General features: G+C 43.2%; 1 protein-coding gene across 7 annotated transcripts in view; it reads left to right on the top strand.

Moving 5' to 3' along the window:
* The window catches only part of LOC112260417 (partitioning defective 3 homolog), a 251,869-nt gene that overhangs the window by 210,453 nt on the left and 20,215 nt on the right, over positions 1 to 21,201 (top strand). For all 7 annotated transcript variants that reach the window (XM_024435500.2, XM_024435501.2, XM_024435497.2 and 4 more), the window contains one exon: positions 19,918 to 20,038. In XM_024435500.2, the coding sequence (XP_024291268.1) occupies positions 19,918 to 20,038 (121 nt within the window). The remainder of the gene's footprint in view (positions 1 to 19,917; positions 20,039 to 21,201) is intronic.

Below are 21,201 nucleotides of genomic sequence, written 5' to 3'. Positions count from 1 at the left end.
TGTGGCTATGGTCCTAGGCCAGGGGGGCGAGTCGGCCCCCAAGGGCCTGTGACTTATGCCTGGCCCAGTGTCAGTGTTACAGGCATACTATAGTGAGGTCACCACCTCTAGTTCCACACCAGGCTGGGCCTTCTGTCACTTCAAACGCCCTGGACTTAGGTTTCTGGCAGCATCCCAAATGGAACACTATTCCTTATATAGTCGACGACTTTTAACCAGATCAAAAGTAGTGCACTATAAAGGGAATAGGGTGCCATTGTGGATGCTAACAGATGTAATGACAGTGGGTCCTTTTAAAGTGGCACACTTAAGAGCACCATGGCGGCCCCTCCTAGTAGGGGTGTTATTTATGGGACCCTGTAAGCGGTGTATGAAACAGGCCTGTGTCAGCAGCTGCCCTGAACAGCCTGCATGGATCAGTCTTACTGTTCCCCAGGCCTCCTCTCCCTCCTCCCTTTACTGACCTTTCCCCTCTCTCCGCCCCAGCCCTACCTCCACCGAACCTTCTCTCTCCTCTACCCTTGGTCTCTCCTCCAGCTCCCTCACCATTAGTCTCTCCCTTTACTAACTCTCTCACCCCAGCCCTACCTTCACTGACTCCCTTTCTACCTTCCTACCTTGCTCTACCCCCCCCCACACACACACACACACTAACCCCCAGCCCTACTAAGGGAGTCCTGTCAGGGACTTCACATGCTGCTTCTCTGTCTGGTTGTCTGCAGGGATTTGAACCGTGGAGACGGTGCGACGTGTGTCTGCCAAAAAAAAAGAAAAAACCCGACATGATTTCCAGTCGTGCTCTTTGATGCGCTGCACTTGTCTCATCTCGTGTCTGTCTGGTGGGCTTTGAGTCCACACACACACCAGGTAGCCCTCTGAACTTTCAGACTCAAGACAGCTGTGCTAAGGCCTAGATTCAACATGTTTTGAAGTGAGGTCAGAGAGGTGAGTGTGTGAAAAGACGAGGCTAGGGGAAGTGTTTGGTTGGCTATGGTATGAATTTATCACCTACCCTTTCAAGGTTATTGTGTGATAGCTACGGGCAATTCCACGTTAACGGAATTACGATTTGACTCAGTGTTTCCACTTTAAAATGTATGCCAAACAAAAACCCTTGATTTTAACGTTTAACAAACCATATACACAAGGACTACTTTTAACCATTTCCACAGAGCATTTTTGAAAAACTAATTTAGTGGGGGAAAAATGTGGAGATGCAAACTTTGGTTTCAGAATTACGATAAAATCTCCCTCTGGTTTTTATGCGACCACGTTTTCCAGAACGTTTGTTACATATCTGCTCCGAATTAAGATTCAAACATGTCTGCAGAAAGAATGGTGTCAGCTATGACATGCAGTTATTGAACTGCAGTAGGTGAAGTGGATTTACACCAGGTGACGGAATGACATCATGGGTCCCTGATCTGTACTATACAGAAATGCATCATTATGGATATGAATGTCATTCTCCTCATGTTTCACGTTTGGACATCGCAGCACAGTAGAGTACAGTACAATATACTGTGCTCTATTCTACTTTATTCTACTTTTCTTCACTGTATTGCACTGTACTTTACTCACTGTACTATCCAAACTTGTGAAACATACATCTATGGTAGGTACAGATTTGGTCCAGTCCTGTCCATCTGTGGACGTTAACATCAAGGCCAGGGTTGAATGACAATTTCAACTACTTTTCAACGTCCATCGACGTCCGGTGTAGGTCGGTGCTCAGTGGGTGAGGATCCTCTTTACAGTAAATGGAAAGAGAGGGGGGCTCATGGGCAGGTGTCAGTAAGAGCTGGGAGAGGTGGCATTAACTGGACCGAAAGGCAGAGAGAGAGAGAGGTTGTCCAGACTCAACTTTTTTAATAATGGGAAATCATAAGTCACAAACCATAGTTGGGTCACTTGCTACTGTCCTCGCTTCCATTGGCATACTGTTATGTTCAGCTCATAACTGTTTTTTATAATGGAATTACAAGGCAATATTTAAGACCCATTTTCCATCTGTTTATCCAGAAATCAAAGCCTTTACTTATGCCTAAATTTTAAGATGGAAAATTGTTTTAAAAAACGTATCTACGCCTTCATTTCTCAAAAATATAGACTCTTAGCTTTCATTTCACAACCAATTTGATATGCTTCTTTGAACCTCACATGTTGGTGCTCATGGGAGCTTTTTGATGGAAATACCATAGGTTTACTGGTCAGGTTCATCTTTTCACCTACATTTAGAGACATGTTGAAATAAGATGGTGCCTCATGTTGCTTTTCTGATTATTATTACTATGTTAAACCTAAATGCTAATTAAAGCTACATTATGTCACTTTTTGGGCAACCTGAACAAATCCATATAGAAATGTGAGTTATAGATTTGTCATTCTCATTGAAAAGAAGTGTACGGAGTGGGAGATCTGCTCTATGTGTGCAATTTCTATGCTTCCTGATCTTAAGTTTAATTTTTGTGTCTCTGTGTTTTGTACACCAGCTTCAAACAACTGACAATACTATATTTTTGGTTATGGAAATATATTTCAAAGCGGTTTAGATGGTGCACGGATTCTCTTGTTTTACTTGTTTTGTCACATAAACTGAAATTAGTCAAACTATTTTAATTTTAGCAAGCAGGAAATTGCGGCACGATTTCTGCATATAGCACTTTTAAATACATTTCTAGAAATACAATGTACTGCTCTTATAGTAGGACAGCCATGTCAGCTGGACAGGTATAGAATACTGTAGTATACATTGTTAACATGGTGAGCTTACTCTATCTTTCTGCAGCACACCTACACAGGGTAAAAGGCAGTCAACCCCAGAATGAACAGCATTACAAACTATATGTAAGAACAGCATTGGGTTGGAAGAACCAAGGCCCATCTCTCAACACACATGGCAGCACAGAGAGTAGAGCATTGTATCTGAGGGCAGTCCTTTCAGGTCAGTACAATGAAAGAATTAGAATGGCAACATTGCCAATAAAGACAGGAAGGAGTTTAGTGGGGAGGCAGAGAAGAGGAAACTGCTCTGCCCCACCGATGGGGTGGATATTTTGATGGCCTCCTTTGAAATATTTGTCTTGAGAAACTAGGGCAGGAAAGTGTTTGTGCTGCATCCTGGGAAAACGGATTAAGCCTGGTTCACTCCTCAGCACATGGTCTGGTCCTTCCCCTCTGGGCCAAGGAGAGGGTTCCCATGGTGCTCCTGGATTGAAGCTCTCTGCTCTGGTGGGAGATACAGGGATTATGTCCCAAATGTCACCCTATTCCCGATATAGTGCACTTCTATGGGCCCTGGTCAAAAGTAGTGCACTATATAGGGAAGAGCGCACCATCTGGGACTCAACCTTGGTTCAGCTACAACATCTGCTCTCCTGTTTGCTGTCTGTTTAAATATGAGTAGATGAGTGTGGTCCATATGCGTTGTGTTTTATCCAATACAAACAGTCCCTCAGTGATCTCTAAGCTTCAGAAATAATTATATCAAAGTCACCCGTAGTCCCTGGACCTTAAATGAAAATAAGATTATTTCACTTAATTGATTTACTACATGTGTTTTGGTGCCTTCATGTGAACATTTTCTTTTATGCATCCCAAATGGCACCCTATTTATTTTATAGTACACTACTATTGACCAGAGTCCTATGGGGCCTTGTCAAAAGTAGTGGACTATAAAAGAAATAGGGTGCCATTTGGGATGCTAGACTTCAGAGAGAGCGAGTTGCCTCATTTTCCCTTGGAGTTTCCTAAACAGGATGTTTCATTGAAGATTGTACCCTTTCTGCTTGTTTCCTCTCACAAATCACATTTAATTCATTTCTGTTTTTGTTTCATTTTTAGTTCATAAATGTGCGTTGGATTTTTTTTTACTGGGGGGGGGTGTGTATTAGGCCTACCCTGAACGCTCTCATGGTTTGCGTTTTCAAATAGCACCCTCTTTCCTATATAGTGCTCATAGGGCTCTGGTAAAAAAGTAGTGCACTATATAGGGAATTGGGTGCCTTTCGGGTCAAAACCATGGTGTGTTCCCGTGCAATGCCCTCATAAAACAGAGACACCCCAGTCAGAATGTGTATCTTCTAAGTGTTAGGAGAGTGAGTCAATGTTTCTAAACTACACATGGGAACCTACACCAGGGTGAATTGAATACAGACGTTGTTTTTGTTCTTACGTGTAGCTATAGATAAGCCATCTAAAACAGCAGGCACAGCTATGCTTTACTCAACTGTGGCTGCGTCTCAAATGGCACTTTATTACCTATATAGTGCACGACTTTTGACCAGAGACCAATAGGCCCTGGTCAAAAGTAGTGCACTATGTAGGGAATAGGGTGCTGTTTGGGACACTGAACTGTTTCTGTGGCATATTGGACACACATTAACATAGTTATCATACAGCATTAAAAAGGTGTTACTTTTCCTAAACATCACTGCAGTCCCAGAACAAAGACTTGTCTACTTTTCTTCCTCCATTTTCACCCCAGTGAGAAGTCCGAGGGCATTCCATACGTAGTGCGCTACTTTTGACCAATACCCCGCTTTTTGACGTGACCATATAGTTCATTTGGGACGCAGACCTGAACTGAGACGGCCTTGCCTGCCTCGGGATCATAATGGACAAATTATTATACATTTCTTAGCAAGAAATGTGTCATTTTTTACTACAGTTGAAGTCGGAAGTTTACATGCACTTAGGTTGGAGTCATTAAAACTCATTTTTCAACCACACACATTTCTTGTTAACAAACTATAGTTTTGGCAAGTCGGTTAGGACATCTACTTTGTGCATGACACAAGTTGTTTTTCCAACAATTGTTTACAGACAGATTATTTCACTTATTATTCACTGTATCACAATTCCAGTGGGTCAGAAGTTTACATACACTAAGTTGACTGTGCCTTTAAACAGCTTGGAAAATTCCAGAAAATGATGTCATGGCTTTGGAAGCTTCTGATTGGCTAATTGACATCATTTGAGTCAATTGGAGTAGTACCTGTGGATGTATTTCAAGGCTTACCTTCAAATTCAGTGCCTCTTTTCTTGACATCATGGGAAAATCAAAAGAAATCAGCCAAGAAATCAGTAAGACCTTTAACGAGTCCAATATCAACATAAACTGAAAGGCCACGCAGCAAGGAAGAAGCCACTGCTCCAAAACCGCCATAAAAAAGCCAGACTACGGTTTACAACTGCACATGGGGACAACGATTGTACTTTTTGGAGAAATGTCCTCTGATCTGATGAAACAAAAATAGAACTGTTTGGCCATAATGACCGTTGTTATGTTTGGAGGAAAAAGGGGGATGCTTGCAAGCCGAAGAACACCATCCCAAACGTGAAGCAAGGGGGTAGCAGCATCATGTTGTGGGGGTGCTTTGCTGCAGGAGGGACTGGTGCACTTCACAAAATAGATGGCATCATGAGGATGGAAAATTATGTGGATATATTGAAGCAACATCTCAAGACATCAGTTAAAGCTTGGTCGCAAATGGTCTTCCAATTGGATAATGACCCCAAGCATACTTCCAGAGTTGTGGCAAAATGGCTTAAGGACCACAACGTCAAGGTATTGGAGTGGCCATCACAAAGCCCTGACCTCAATCCCATAGAAAATGTGTGGGCAGAACTGAAAAAGTGTGTGCGAGCAAGGAAGCCTACAATCCTGACTCAGTTACACCAGCTCTGTTAGGAAGAATGGGCCAAAATTCACCCAACTACCCGAAACATTTGACCCAAGTTAAACAATTTAAAGTCAATGCTACGAAATACAAATTTAGTGCATGTAAACTTCTGACCCACTGGGAATGTGATGAAAGAAATGAAAGCTGAAATAAATAATTATCTCTACTATTATTCTGACATTTCACATTCTTAAAATGAAGTGGTGATCCTAACTGACCTAAGACAGAATTTTTACTAGGATTAAATCTCAGGAATTGTGAAAAACTGAGTTTAAATGTATTTGGCTAAGGTGTATGTAAACTTCCGACTTCAACTGTATTTAACAATCATCAGCAAAATATGACAATCAGATAATGCCCCGTAATGTCCTATAATTTGACTAAATCATTATTTATCAGATGCTAGCTAGGCTTTCTCAGACTCTGCAGACATTAAAGAGATACTTCAGGATTTTGCCAATGAAGCCCATTGTCTATTTCCCCAGAGTCAGATTAACTCTTAGGATATGTTTTTTTTTCTGCGTGCAGAGACATGCTAAAGTCCTGAAGTCTTCCTTTAAAGTCTCTGAAATGGGGAACTATTACCCTGAAAGTGCCATCAGTCACATGTTTTATTTTGACTGAGAAACGGAAAAGCCATCCTGTTCAGAGCCCTGATGATCCAGCCTGGTAATTGAACAGCTTCAATTTGATTTCCTTCCTCTGCCACCATCGCCCGCCCGCCGCTTGCTGAAGTTATCAGTGTGCTTTAGAATTACACTATCAGTCAGGCCTTCCCCCATTCCATTCCAGAATTCACATTAGAGTTCTATTTATCCGTTATCCTCGCTCTTGATATTTCCTTTGGCTTCGGTCGCCTTATAGCCCAGACATATGGGCCTCTCATCTGTTGCTGCTTTGGAAAGGATCATCTCTTTCATTGCATAGTATTGATGACTGGAATCCGCTTTTCATTTATGTTAATAATGTCGCCCTTCTTCTGAGTATTTCCAGATAAGCTTCAGCCAAAGCCCAGATCATGATATATGGAATGGCTAACGTAGGCTTCATACTGTGGTCCCCTCTCCCTTTGACTGTCAGACTGTGCTGCTTGGTGTGTCCACTTAGGTTGTCCACAGAATGTCCATCTGAACATCTCTCTATATTGACTTCCCCATTGAATCATTGAGTCACATGTGCATTCCATGATCCAGTAGAAGGAACATACGTACATGCCCCTGCACCCATAGTCATACTCATTGTCTTAGTAAACCGCCCTCCAAAACGGACCAGCCACCTATGTGCTCCTGTCTGTCTCTCAATCAGCACTAGAATGGTCACCATTACATTATGCACGGAGAGGGCTCGCGAAAGTGTCCCAAATGGCACCCTGTTCCCTATATAGTGCACTACTCTCGACCAGGGCACTATATATATCTATCTAAATGGATTGACACTATCTGATTTACTGAAAACAGACCTCTGTTTGCATGGAAATGAAGGAAGGTGTACAGTCGGTAGAACAGGGGAATGTTCTGTTAGAACAGGGGAATATTCCATTGGGACTCAATGTGTGGTTTGATGGCTATTTTACCACATCAGAGAATAATCCTTAAATGTGAATTTCGGATGAAATCATCGACTTGATTCTTAATTAAAATGCACCATTTTAATTAAACATTTAATTAAACAGATTAATTATCTGCGATGTATCCCCGGAGATGCGACTGTTGTGCTAACTACAACACGAGTATAGAACAAACATTTGCTGAGGTACTGTACTTACTGATGTACCCAGCTGATGAGGAAACCAGTATAGGTCCAAAGCCAGCGGCAGCTGTAGCAGTTGGTTGAGTCATGTTATCAGATGGAGGGAAGCGGGCCTTACATCCTCTCGCCAAGGAAAATGAGGCGAGATGCAAAATCTGATAAATCCATTTGTATTGATCGAGTGCTACTCAAAACATCCACTGAGAGACTCACTGACTGATGCCCTTAGTCAGTATGTTAGTCACGCTCCCTACTATCTGCTACTGGGACCGAGCTGAGAGTAGTTTAAATCCTTGAGTCCTCACGAAGACCGCTGTTTCGGGCCTGTCGATACTCCATGTAGATTAGACACTCCGTACGCCTCTGTCTGTATTCTGCACGATGTCGCTAAAAACTAGGGATTTTCTTTGACTCATTATGTCAGTTTACTTCCTGGGATAAAAGACCACCTCGGGATTATCTGAGATAATTACGGTGGTGAAGTTGCATTGAGTCTTTATTTGCAGTAGAGACTGATCAATACCAGAGTCATCGCAACACAGGCCTAGACTAGTTATTCAATCAAATGCAGTACATTTGAGGTAGAAACCCAGGCCATAATGTGTTTGGTCTAGTTTGTTCTCCATTGAGAGGAAGATAGACAGCTGAACAGAGTATCTTGATATATCTACCTGCTCAGTGGGCCACAGGACCCAAGGCTAATGGATTCAGCTAGTGTCCATGAACCAGGCCAAATTAGACTCTGTATGCACGTTCCAAACGTTGGCAGACGCAGCTCAAAACATACCCTCTCCTCAAAGGGCAGTGCCTCTGGCCAAGAGCCAACGCATACTGCCAACCGTCTTTATCTGTGTACATCAGAATAAAATACGGAGAGAGCATACACACACTGATAAAATACCCTGTGCGTTCCAAATGGCAGCCTATTCCTTTTATAGGGCCCATAGGGCTGTGGTCATAAGTAGTACTCTATGTAGGGTGCCATTTTGGACACTGGCTCTGCCTCTCCTGGCCAAACACTGGCACAACTACCACCCAGCTCCACGGGAGCTCCTTGAAAGATTCAAGGCAGGCGACATTTCAGCCCAACATGAATAAAGAAGTCGTCATTTGAACGTGATGAATTATTTACTACTTTTAGAATGCTATGTTTATTTAATCAACCATATTCAATTAGGATGACAAAATGTCACCTTTTTGGTTTTTTTGTCATCACAGCTATTAATTTCAGTGTACCAGTTTAATTTAGTTATATAGTTTAATTTAATTTAGTTAATGGCAAAACAAAGCAATGGCTATACAACCCAACAATTAACCAAAACACATGTAAATGTCCAACAGTAGCCATCCGCAGCCAAGCTTCCATTGCTCCAATAGCACTAGGTTACAGTAATAGCCATCCCATTGGCTGCAACCACGTATAACCTCCTCAACTGTAAACATTGGAATCCACAGAAATAATGGGATAGATTTAAGTAGCATTTCAGTTTAACAACGTATCAATGTATTTCCAGAGCAACTGCTCTCTGAATGTCTTGACTGAATTACAATATTTGCCTGATATTTACTCGCACTAAATTGTACCGTCATGGAGAGAGATGGTGAAGTGGGTTTTCCATTTCAGGCTTATGGCGCCGCCAGGAGCAATAATGTGTGTAACATGGTGTAGGTCTGCTTTTAGTTTCTGGCCAATGTCATGCTTTACAAACCAACCTATCAACGGTGTGCTGGGTTACGACAAGTAAATACATGGAACTGCTTGTCCTCCATTGGTAACACCGTCTCTCCTTTTACCAGGAAGGGAGCATTCTAATCATGCCTTGCGATCGATGTCTCATCAGTGCCGTATCTCAGATCCCTGCTGTCCCATACAGACAGTGCGTCTCATGCATGTTTCATTGTGCTATGTAACGTCTACTGTTTCACCAAAGCAGACAATAGTGTAATATCTAGGCCTCCAAAAATCGTTCATAGAACAGTAGCCTTCAGGCCCTAGGAATCTGTTACACATCACTAGATAAATGCACTGGAAAGCACAGGCAACAATAGAGGTGCCAAATGAGCATGTGAATACACTATTAACACTGCTCAACCCCTACTGTGCACCATCACAGTCATAGAGCTCTGCCATAATGGCCTGCTGTCAAGGCCATGATCGACTGGTGAGATGTCGTGTGTGATGGATGGCGGTTGGATGGTAGTGGTGGTGGTGGTGGTGGTGGTGGTGGGGGGTCGTAACAGAGAGATAAAGCCTGCGTCCCAAATCGCACCCTATTCTCTTCATAGTTCACTACTTTTGTCTAGGGCCCAAAGTAGTGTAGGATATAGGGAAGCGGGTGACATTTGTGACGCTGCCAAAAGTAAGGGGCTGGGTGGAACATGGCTGAATGCACCGCCCACACTCCTGTCTCTCTAGGCCAAGGGTCCATGGGAGCCGCCATCCATCACCTCAAATCAGTCAATCAGTTAATGGACCAATCACGGCTGTCAGAAAGGCACTTACTGTAATATATATATACCGCCCCATAATATGATTATGATCCCACCAATCGTAACTAATAATAAACTAGTCCTTAATCTCTCTAAAAAAATAAGAGCATTGTATTTGGTACAAATCATTCTGTAAATTCTAGACCTCTGCTGAATCTGGTAATGAATGGTGCGGTTGTTGAACAAGTTGAGGAGACGAAATGACTTGGTGTTACCTTGGATTGTAAACGGTCATGGTCAAAACATTTTGATTTAGTGGTTGGGACGAGGTCTGTCCTTGATAAAGAAATACTCGTCTTTTTTTTGACACCACACTCAACAAAGCAAGTCCTGCAGGCTCGAGTTCTATCTTATCTTGATTATTGCCCAGTCACATGGTCAGGTGCTGAAAAGAAGGACCTATAAAAACTGCACCTTGCCCAGAACAGAGCAGCACCTCTTGCTCTTCACTGTAATCAGAGGGCTGATATCAATACTATACATGCCAGTCTCTCTTGGCCAAAAGTAGAGGAGAGACTGACTACATCACTTCTTGTTTTTTGTAAGAAACATTCATATGTTGAAAATTCCAAGTTATTTTCAGTGTTACACAGCACTGATACACACACTTACCCCACCAGACATGCCATCAGGGGTCTTTTCACAGTCCCCAAATCCAAAACAAATTCAAGAAAACTTCAGCATTATGGAACTCCCTTCCATCTCATATTGCTCAAATAAATAGCGAACCTGCTTTCAAAAAACAGATAAAGCAACACCTCGCAGCACAACGCCTCTCCCCTATTTGACCTAGATATTGTTTGCATGTACTGATAGGTAGACTATATGTGACATTTCAATGTATGTAGTTCTGTCCTTGAGCTGTTCTTGTCTAATGATGTTCTGTATTATGTTTCATGTTTTGTGTGGACCCCAGGAAGAGTAGCTACTGCTATTGCAACAGCTAATGGGGATCCGAATTAAATACCAAAATGATAAGGATTTTAGTTCACCATGTTTTTTCCCCTTCTTGTGGTGGTGCTCGAACATGTCATAGGGCGAGGGCCAAAATGCACACACTGGTTCTTATCGAGCTAGTCTGCCAAAGGCTATGTTTTACACAGGTGCCCCAAATCTGATCTTTTGCCACTAATTGGTGTTTTGACCAATCAGATCAGATCTGTTGCCAATAATTGGGCAAAATATCAGAATTGGGCTCCCTATGTGAACGTAGCAAAAGAGATATGTGTTTACTTCCTCTCAGTTTAAGAAGGAAGGTCCCTAATTGCGTTCCCCCTAAACCAAGGGCACACCACTCACCACAAGGGTCTTCATCATAACAATGTCTGTCTCCATCCTAAGGATCCCATAATCCTATGTGACTCTCGTGGTCTGCTTTTATTTCATTTTGTATTTATATATTTTATTTCACCAGGGAAGCCACATTTAGTTTGAGGATTTATTTCAAGTGAGCCTTGTCCAAGAAAATGGCATACAAGCTGATTCCACACTCCAAGACTGCTTCCATCACGTGGACTGGGATAAGTTTCGTATTGCATCAAACAACAACATTGCCGAATACGCTGATTCGGTGAGCGAGTTCATTAGAACATGCGTTTGAAGATGTCGTTCCCATAGCAACGATTAAAACATTCCCAAACCAGAAACCGTGGATTATGGCAGCATTCGCGTGAAACTGAAAGCGCGAACCACTGCTTTTAATCAGGGCAAGGTGACCGGAAACATGACCGAATACAAACAGTGTAGCTATTCCCTCCGCAAAGCAATCAAACAAGCTAAGCGTCAGTATAGAGATAAAGTAGAATCTCAATTCAACGGCTCAGACACAAGAGGTATATGGCAGGGTCTACAGTCAATCACGGATTACAAAAAGAAAACCAGCCCCGTCACGGACCAGGATGTCTTGCTCCCAGGCAGAATAAATAACTTTTTTGCCCGCTTTGAGGACAATTCAGTGCCACGGACACGGCCCGCAACCAAAACATGCGGACTCTCCTTAACTGCAGCCGACGTGAGGAAAACATTTAAACGTGTCAAACCTCGCAAGGCTGCAGGCCCAGACGGCATCCCCAGCCGCGCCCTCAGAGCATACGCAGACCAGCTGGCTGGTATGTTTACGGACATATTCAATCAATCCCTATCCCAGTCTGTTGTTCCCACATGCTTCAAGAGGGCCACCATTGTTCCTGTTCCCAAGAAAGCTAAGGTAACTGAGCTAAACGACTACTGCCCCGTAGCACTCACTTCCGTCATCATGAAGTGCTTTGAGAGACTAGTCAAGGACCATATCACCTCCACCCTACCTGACACCCTAGACCCACTCCAATTTGCTTACTGCCCAAATAGGTCCACAGACGATGCAATCTCAACCACACTGCACACTGCCCTAACCCATCTGGACAAGAGGAATACCTATGTGAGAATGCTGTTCATCGACTACAGCTCGGCATTCAACACCATAGTGCCCTCCAAGCTCGTCATCAAGCTCGGGACCCTGGGTCTCGACACCGCCCTGTGCAACTGGGTACTGGACTTCCTGACGGGCCGCCCTCAGGTGGTGAGGGTAGGCAACAACATCTCCACCCTGCTGATCCTCAACACTGGGGCCCCACAAGGGTGCGTTCTGAGCCCTCTCCTGTACTCCCTGTTCACCCACAACTGCGTGGCCACGCACGCCTCCAACTCAATCATCAAGTTTGCGGACGACACAACAGTGGTAGGCTTGATTACCAACAACGACGAGACGGCCTACAGGGAGGAGGTGAGGGCCCTTGGAGTGTGGTGTCAGGAAAATAACCTCACACTCAACGTCAACAAAACTAAGGAGATGATTGTGGACTTCAGGAAACAGCAGAGGGAACACCCCCCTATCCACATCGATGGAACAGTAGTGGAGAGGGTAGTAAGTTTTTAGTTCCTCGGCGTACACATCACAGACAAACTGAATTGGTCCACCCACACAGACGGCATCGTGAAGAAGGCGCAGCAGCGCCTCTTCAACCTCAGGAGGCTGAAGAAATTCGGCTTGTCACCAAAAGCACTCACAAACTTCTACAGATGCACAATCGAGAGCATCCTGTCGGGCTGTATCACCGCTTGGTACGGCAACTGCTCCGCCCACAACCGTAAGGCTCTCCAGAGGGTAGTGAGGTCTGCACAACGAATCACCGGGGGCAAACTATCTGCCCTCCAGGACACCTACACCACCCGATGTCACAGGAAGGCCATAAAGATCATTAAGGACAACAACCACCCGAGCCACTGCCTGTTCACCCCACTATCATCCAGAAGGCGAGGTCAGTACAGGTGCATCAAAACTGGGACCGAGAGACTGAAAAACAGCTTCTATCTCAAGGCCATCAGAATGTTAAACAGCCACCACTAACATTGAGTGGCTGCTGCCAACACACTGACTCAACTCCAGCCACTTTAATAATGGGAATTGATGGGAAATGATGTAAAATATATCACTATCCACTTTAAACAATGCTACCTAATATAATGTTTACATACCCTACATTATTCATCTCATATGTATACGTATATACTGTACTCTATATCATCTACTGCATCTTTATGTAATACATGTATCACTAGCCACTTTAACTATGCCACTTTGTTTACATACTCATCTCATATGTATATACTGTACTCAATACCATCTACTGTATCTTGCCTATGCCGCTCTGTACCATCACTCATTCATATATCTTTATGTACATATTCTTTATCCCCTTACACTTGTGTCTATAAGGTAGTAGTTTTGGAATTGTTAGCTAGATTACTTGTTGGTTATTACTGCATTGTCGGAACTAGAAGCACAAGCATTTCGCTACACTCGCATTATCATTTGCTAACCATGTGTATGTGACAAATCAAATTTGATTTGATTTGACGTTAATTTACACGCACAACACAGACAAAAAAAGAAGTGAGTTAATTTGTCAAGTAAGAACAGTGCATGGAAAGAGCCCTCTTATAGGCTGACTGCTGGTGGTGAGATTGACAGAACAGCAGCTGGCTTTTACAGCCTGGGATTGAACGGGGATGATCTGCTCATCCAGAGATGGATTCGTAAAGCCTCCGTCGCTCCCAGTGGTGCTCTTTCCTTCCCACTGGAGTCCAGTAAGAACCCTGGTCTCCAACTTCCCCCACATATTAATATGATCAGGATGGGTGTTTTCCATTGCTGTCTTGTACCATTTCTATCTGTGAGATGCTCCCGTTATGTCCTGAGGGGTGGGAAGGAAGAGGAGCTCTGAAAGAGGCCATTCGGATTGAATCCAGGGGATTAGGAGCCTTTGGATCAGCTGCTACTGTCATTTACTGCACTTTACATTCTACTGTAGGGGCTCCCCTATAGACAGCCTTTGATTTTGACCTCCTTGGGGAGGGAGAATTAATAGGGACTGCAATGTGACAGTAGCCTGGTTTCATGATCTGTTTGTTCTGTCTAGCCAACTTCCTATGGTCATTATCTGTTTGTGTTGCATAGCCACCCATTGGAGTTGGCAAGACAACACCAACAAATCTGTGACCAGGCTCATGTGATGGCTCCTTTTGACCAAAACTCAAGGAGTTGAGTTTTGGTCAATGGCTCCAAGCTTGACCCGTCACTTTTCACTGTACCTCCCAAACCAGAGTTTTAGGTTTTAGATTTATGGCTGCGAACATCTGCTGTCCATTCTGAGTGGAAATAATGAGTCCTGTACGTCTTTACGTTCACCCAGAGCCACACAGACGTGAGTCAGCACCTGGGGGACAGCTCCACCGACTCGCCCCGGTCAAGGCTGGACTCAGAGCCGTGGCCCTATTCCTAGGCTACTATTCACTCCAAACTGGTGTTTTTGAAGTTGTTTTGTTTGGCTGTAGGCATTATTTTGTTCTGCTGAAGTCGTAGCCTCTTTTACTGTCCTAGTCCTGACCAAGCTTAAAGCCACAGACAAAACTTAAAGGGCACATCCTATCATAACATGAAATAAATAGCTTACCAGTCACCTGCCAGGCCAAGGCTGAGTCCCTAATGGCTCACCATGTAGTACACTACTTTTGACCAGGGCCCATGGCTTTTACTGCCTGGGATTTAAACGTGAAGAATAGGGTGCCGTTTGGGATGCGGCCCAAGTCTGTTGTTATTGAGCCCCAGAGGCCAAAGTCTGTAAACGCTGACCTTTCAGGCCAGACACAGCAGCAGATATTGAGTGAGCTTGTCCATAGGATGAAACTCATCTAACGTTAAATCTCCCTCACCTGACTGCAGGAGATTTCCTTATCTCTCTTTTGTTATTTTCTATGGTTGATTTAGTTTTTTGTCAGTGAAGGAAAGCCTTTTAAAAATCCTGTGTTAATAATTGAAATCCTTGTTTAAAGGCTTATTGGGTGATACCGAGGGGTACATTGAAACATCTAAACATTTCTGTTCCATTTCATAGTGTTATGATGTAGAAGAGTAGGGGACACACACACTGAGACACACACACTTTTTCCAATTCAATATTAGCCAGCCCCAGTATTATGAAAAATGTCAGTGCTTCAAAACTATAATTCTAAGCAATAACTGTTGAAAAAAATAATAATAATAATTAAATCCTACCGTGCTCCCAAATTGCACCCTATTCCCTACTTAGTCTCTGGTCAAACAATGCACTAATGGGCCCTGGTCATAGGTAGTGCACTACATAGGGAATAGCCCAGTGCTCTGTTGAGAGTCATCTGTTCACAGGTTGCATGGCAGGCTAATATCTAATAAAGGCATTCTGTTATCCTGAACGCTGATGGTGCTGTGACCTATAGGCAGGGTCACACATGGTGCCCCGGGGTCATGTGTGTTCAAAGGGGATATGGCTGAGTTAAATATCACAGTGATTTGACAGATCACACATGGCAGTTTCCTACCCTAAACAGGCTTAATGGATATGTTCTGTGGTTATGGATTCAATGTTTGTCAGTATTGATTTAGGTATTGATCCAATGCTTTAATTTTTTTTGCAAATGATTGAGATAACGTCTGCGGTTGTTTCATAGATCCCCAAACAGCCTTCAATGTGTCTGTCTGTTTCAGTTGTCTGGTTTTTGGAAGCAATGCTTTGTTAATGATTGGGATGTTGTAAGGCTATTTCATAGGAACTCCTGAGACAGGAGAGTTTTAAGAGCTGGGCTTTTTTTGGGGGGGGTGGCTTTTAAAGAGATCATAAAGGGATGTCCAGGAAAGTTACTGGCTTGTGTTTGAAAGTTGAAAAGTCAACTTCTGATCTCTCTCCTGCTGATGCTCTCTAGTCACCTGACAGGGCTGTTCAGAGTGGTAGTCTAACAGAGAAGTCAGGTTTGAATTAGCTTTACTCCAGGGGACCACAGATGACCTACACGTACATAGCTGAGCGGTCCTTTCTCCCACCCCTCTCTCTCTCCGCCTCTCTTATTGTCATGCTAAAAGGGGGGGGCCGGTCTCATGGTAATTGACCCTAATTAACATAAACACATTTGGCATCTCCGTGCCTCCGCTCATTACAAGCCGCTGATGTGCCTTTGGAACATCTACATTTAACAAGTCCAATGAATCAATTTAATATACACCATCACCATATATCCAGCATTTCATTTAGGCAGCTCTAAAGAAACATAATGGAGAAAATGTATATCAGAAGGACAGAGTATGAGTTGGTCTACTGGATGTTATCAAGGCTATGCTGTAGGCTTGTTCGTTTAGCAGACAAGTTATGCTCATAAGTCCTGTGCCGTTATTTTATATCATATGGTTTTATAGTAAGAAGAATATAATTGAACTTGGCTGAATAAAATAGAAAGGATATTTTTCCCTTTCTGGAGTGAGTGTGCAGATGAAGTGGCTCTGTTGAGCGTAAAAGTGATCATTTGAAACAGGTCCTATACGCTAGATTGAGTTATTTGGCAACTTGTGAGAGATACAAACCTTAGAATGTCTTATAAATCAAAACATGTAATGGGGCCTCATGGACCGGCTAAAGGCTATTGATGATTTAAGAACGTCACAAAGAAAAGCTTGTGCTCTGTTCCTTGCCTCAGGCTGCACAGACCGTTCTCTCATCAAGTGATCATATTATCACCCATCAGACTATTCTCAGTGTAATATTGTCTTTACTAATATGTACAGTTATCATTATTAAATGGGTAGGAACAGGGGAAAGGGGAAAAGGTCATCCGTATGCACTCCAATAGCAAATGGAGGTCACTGTCCCACTCATGCTGGATAGACCACTCCGGTTGTTGCACTGTAATTGAAGGCCTAGCCGCTAGGCCTCGACGTTCTCTCCCAAATCATGAATAGAAAGATTGGAGAATAGCATAAGGTAACCAGTCCATCCAGAATGATACAGGCCACACTCAAAGGCGATTACTAGAATTTGTTTGAATTTGGAGTAAAGGCTAGACCAATTATGTACCAAAGACATCTTAAATAACTTTTTTTGTCATGTTTTTCTGCCTTGCGTAATATGTATTTTATAACGGCACAATCTCAATTTTGATTCAGTTTTCTTTTCACGCTTGGGCATATATAGGTATATGTGTATGCATAAGCTCTAATATGCGCATGGGTGTTGAATTAAATGTGTATGGGTGTTGAATTAAATGCATATGGGTGTTGAATTAAATGCGTATGGGTGTTGAATTAAATGCGTATGGGTGTTGAATTAAATGCGTATGGGTGTTGAATTAAATGCGTATGGGTGTTGAATTAAATGTGTATGGGTGTTGAATTAAATGCGTATGGGTGTTGAATTAAATGTGTATGGGTGTTGAATTAAATGCGTATGGGTGTTGAATTAAATGCGTATGGGTGTTGAATTAAAAATGGGTGTTGAATTAAATGCGCATGGGTGTTGAATTAAATGCGTATGGGTGTTGAATTAAATGCGCATGGGTGTTGAATTAAATGCGCATGGGTGTTGAATTAAATGCGTATGGGTGTTGAATTAAATGCGCATGGGTGTTGAATTAAATGCGCATGGGTGTTGAATTAAATGCGTATGGGTGTTGAATTAATATGCGTATGGGTGTTGAATTAATATGCGTCTGCGTGTTTAACTAATGTGCGCATGGGTGTTGAACTAGTATGCGTAGGGGTGTCGAATTAATATGCGTATGGGTGTTGAAAGTGCTGTCCATTTCGTTGTGTTAGGCTTTGAAACAACAACCACAATAACCATGTTTTACACTGTTTCAACCTGTTTTTGAACTTCTTTCTTAAATCAATCAAAGTGAGCTGAGTTTTAAAAGCACCATACTGTTATGATGTGATTTTTGATTGTATTTGCATTGATGTCAGAGTGGTTAGAGGAACAATAGAGCCCTGAATACCAGACCATTAGGACCTAATGGAGGAACAATAGAGCCCTGAGTACCAGGCCATTAGGACTTAATGGAGGAATAATAGAGCCCTGAGTACCAGGCCATTAGGACTTAATGGAGGAACAATAGAGCCCTGAGTACCAGGCCATTAGGACCTAATGGAGGAATAATAGAGCCCTGAGTACCAGGCCATTAGGACTTAATGGAGGAACAATAGAGCCCTGAGTACCAGGCCATTAGGACCTGATGGAGGGAAAATAGGGCCCTGAGTAGCAGGCCATTAGGACTTAATGGAGGAACAATAAAGCCCTGATTACCAGACCATTAGGACTTAATGGAGGAACAATAGAGCCCTGAGTACCAGGCCATTAGAACCAGATGGAGGGAAAATAAAGCCCTGAGTAGCAGGCCATTAAGACCTGATGGAGGAACAATAGAGCCCTTAGAACCAGGCCATTAGGACCTGATGGCGGAACAATAGAGCCCTGAGAACCAGGCCATTAGGACCTGATGGAGGGACAATAGAGCCCTGAGCACCTGATGGTAGTTAGCAAATTGGGTACCACCCTGATGAAGACAGCTCCTAGAGTGTGCGGCTCTCTTTTATTTTCAAGCAAATTGGGTACTACCTAAGCATGTCCAGAGTGCATAAGAGGAGATTACTGTGACTTAACAATTCACATGGAATTTTATTGTCGTCCTGACTGCCGGTGTGGCGGAAATATGGTCACCGTAACCGCTCCAATCTTCATCCCTGCTTCTGGGACAAGGGCTGCCTTACTGTATAATGCAGAGACTTAATATATGCCATTTAGCAGACACTTGTATCCAAAACGACTTACAATCATGCATGCATACATTTTACGTATGGGTGATCCCAGGAATCGAACCCTCTTTCCTGGCATGGCAAGTGCCATGCTCTACCAACTGAGCTACAGAGGACCGGTCAAGGTCAGTTCATTAAGTATGCAGACGAGCCAGGTGATGTGTTTTAGTGGGCCGTGGTTGTTTATGAGTGTGCTTAGAGACAATGGACGGAAGTTGGTGAGTGATGTGTGGCCTGAGGATGTAGCTTGACTATCGACTGTTCACACTACTTTGCTTTGTTCTTGCCTGTGTCCCAAATTCTCCCTATTCTCTTGACAGTTCATAGGGCTCTTGTCAAAAGTAGTGCAGTATATAAGGGATATGGTGCCATTAGGGACACCATACTCCATGTTTATGAATAATACATTAGTATACATTAGTTTGATTCATGTTTGAGGCTTTACTGCTGGGTTTGTGAAACTCTGTCCTTGGGACTCTAAGGGGTGCCCTATCACTACACCGCTGATTCAAATAATCAACTAATCATCAAGCTTTGATTTGAATCAGCTGTGTAGTGTTAGCGCACAAGCCGAAACGTGCACCCCTTGGGGTCCTGTGGACCGAGTTTGGGAAACGTTGCTCTACTGTGTATTACAGTCCAGTGTCTGGACCATTTCCCAGCTATGCTGATAGAAACAGTCCCAAATGGTACACTGTTCCCTAATGTAATGCACTGTAGGCTCTGGTCAAAAGTAGTGTACTATATAGGAAATGCTGTGCCATTTTGAGACACCGACTTGTTCCAAATGGGCCACCACCATGCTCATGTAGTATTTCCTCTCTCACTCTCAACCCCTTGCAGCAACAGACTAGCGCCTAGCAACCACGACCGGATACAGCGGCTGAGACACGAGTTCCAGCAGGCCAGGGGAGACGACGACCCTGACGACCGGAGACGCACATACAGCTTCGAGCAGCCCTGGGTGAGTGTCTGAGACCGGGCTGAGAACCAGGTCGGTCCTGCCTGGCTCTCCATGGACCTCCTCCATGGACCCCCTCACTAACCACCACCAACCTCCCCACCACTGCCAGCCTAGGAGGGCTGCTAATACCCTGGCTAGCTGGCAGGCTAGCCTGCTACATCGTGGAGCCTCCTACTACGACTAACCTCACAACCACCGGGGCCAGCCCTGAGTATGGACTGTCCAGTATGACACTGACTGAACAAGCTAAGCCTGTGGAGCTTCTTCTCATTAACTCCTCTGAGTCTCCCACCTAACCCAGGCTCTTCTCTAATAGGGTTGTTCCATATGATTTCAACGACCGTAACAAGTTTGGCGACTTCATCTTAAATCAGCCATAAATACACTTGTGACAGGGGGAATGGAAGCTTGTTGTGTCCAACAGGGAGGGAAAATGTCATTCTAGCTTCACAATTTTTGTATTTTTAAAACATTTCTAGCCTGTCTATTTATCTATTTTGGTTAAAGGGTGTTGTGCTCAACCCGCTCAGTTTTCTACCACAATACCTCAGAAAATGAGTAGGACCAGCTCATCTGCTTCTGCACTATGATTTGACTATTAGTTCAGTCTTTTTTTCATTTTCTTTACCATATTAAAACGAGAGTTCAGTGTAACAGGGTTGACCTTTTAAAAGAATCACTAATAGCATCAAATGAATGATAATATTCAGAAATGACTTTGTCACAGCAACTAAATAACTAAGGCTTTAGAATTATGGTGGAAACGTGTAGAAATGTTGGTGTTAAGTGGAGAAATGTTGGGGTAAAATGGGTACAAAATCTTCTTAGAAGTCAGAGGGTGTATGGAGGGACATGTCAAAATGCTGAATTTTGGCACTTTAGTGTTTATTAATATTAAAAATCAGATTTATTTAATTATCCATGTGGTATATATTAAAGAGCACTTCATTTAATATAACAGGCTTTTAAAATACAATATTGGCGCACAAATTCGACATAAAATATCAAAGGGATGCACGCAAAAGGCACTCTTTATGGAGTGACCCAGAAGTGCTCAAAGTTCAAATGATAAAATACTTTGACAATCCTGTTTGTAAGCTTTTAAATAATATCAAACTCAACATTTTTTCTTTTTCAGTGATGAAAACATGGATTTCTCATGT

The sequence above is a fragment of the Oncorhynchus tshawytscha genome, linkage group LG10 (genome assembly GCF_018296145.1).
Source record: "Oncorhynchus tshawytscha isolate Ot180627B linkage group LG10, Otsh_v2.0, whole genome shotgun sequence".
NCBI classification, from domain to species: domain Eukaryota; kingdom Metazoa; phylum Chordata; class Actinopteri; order Salmoniformes; family Salmonidae; genus Oncorhynchus; species Oncorhynchus tshawytscha.
The sequence above is the reverse complement of the archived record's forward strand: the minus strand, read 5'-3'. Positions and strand labels throughout refer to the sequence as shown.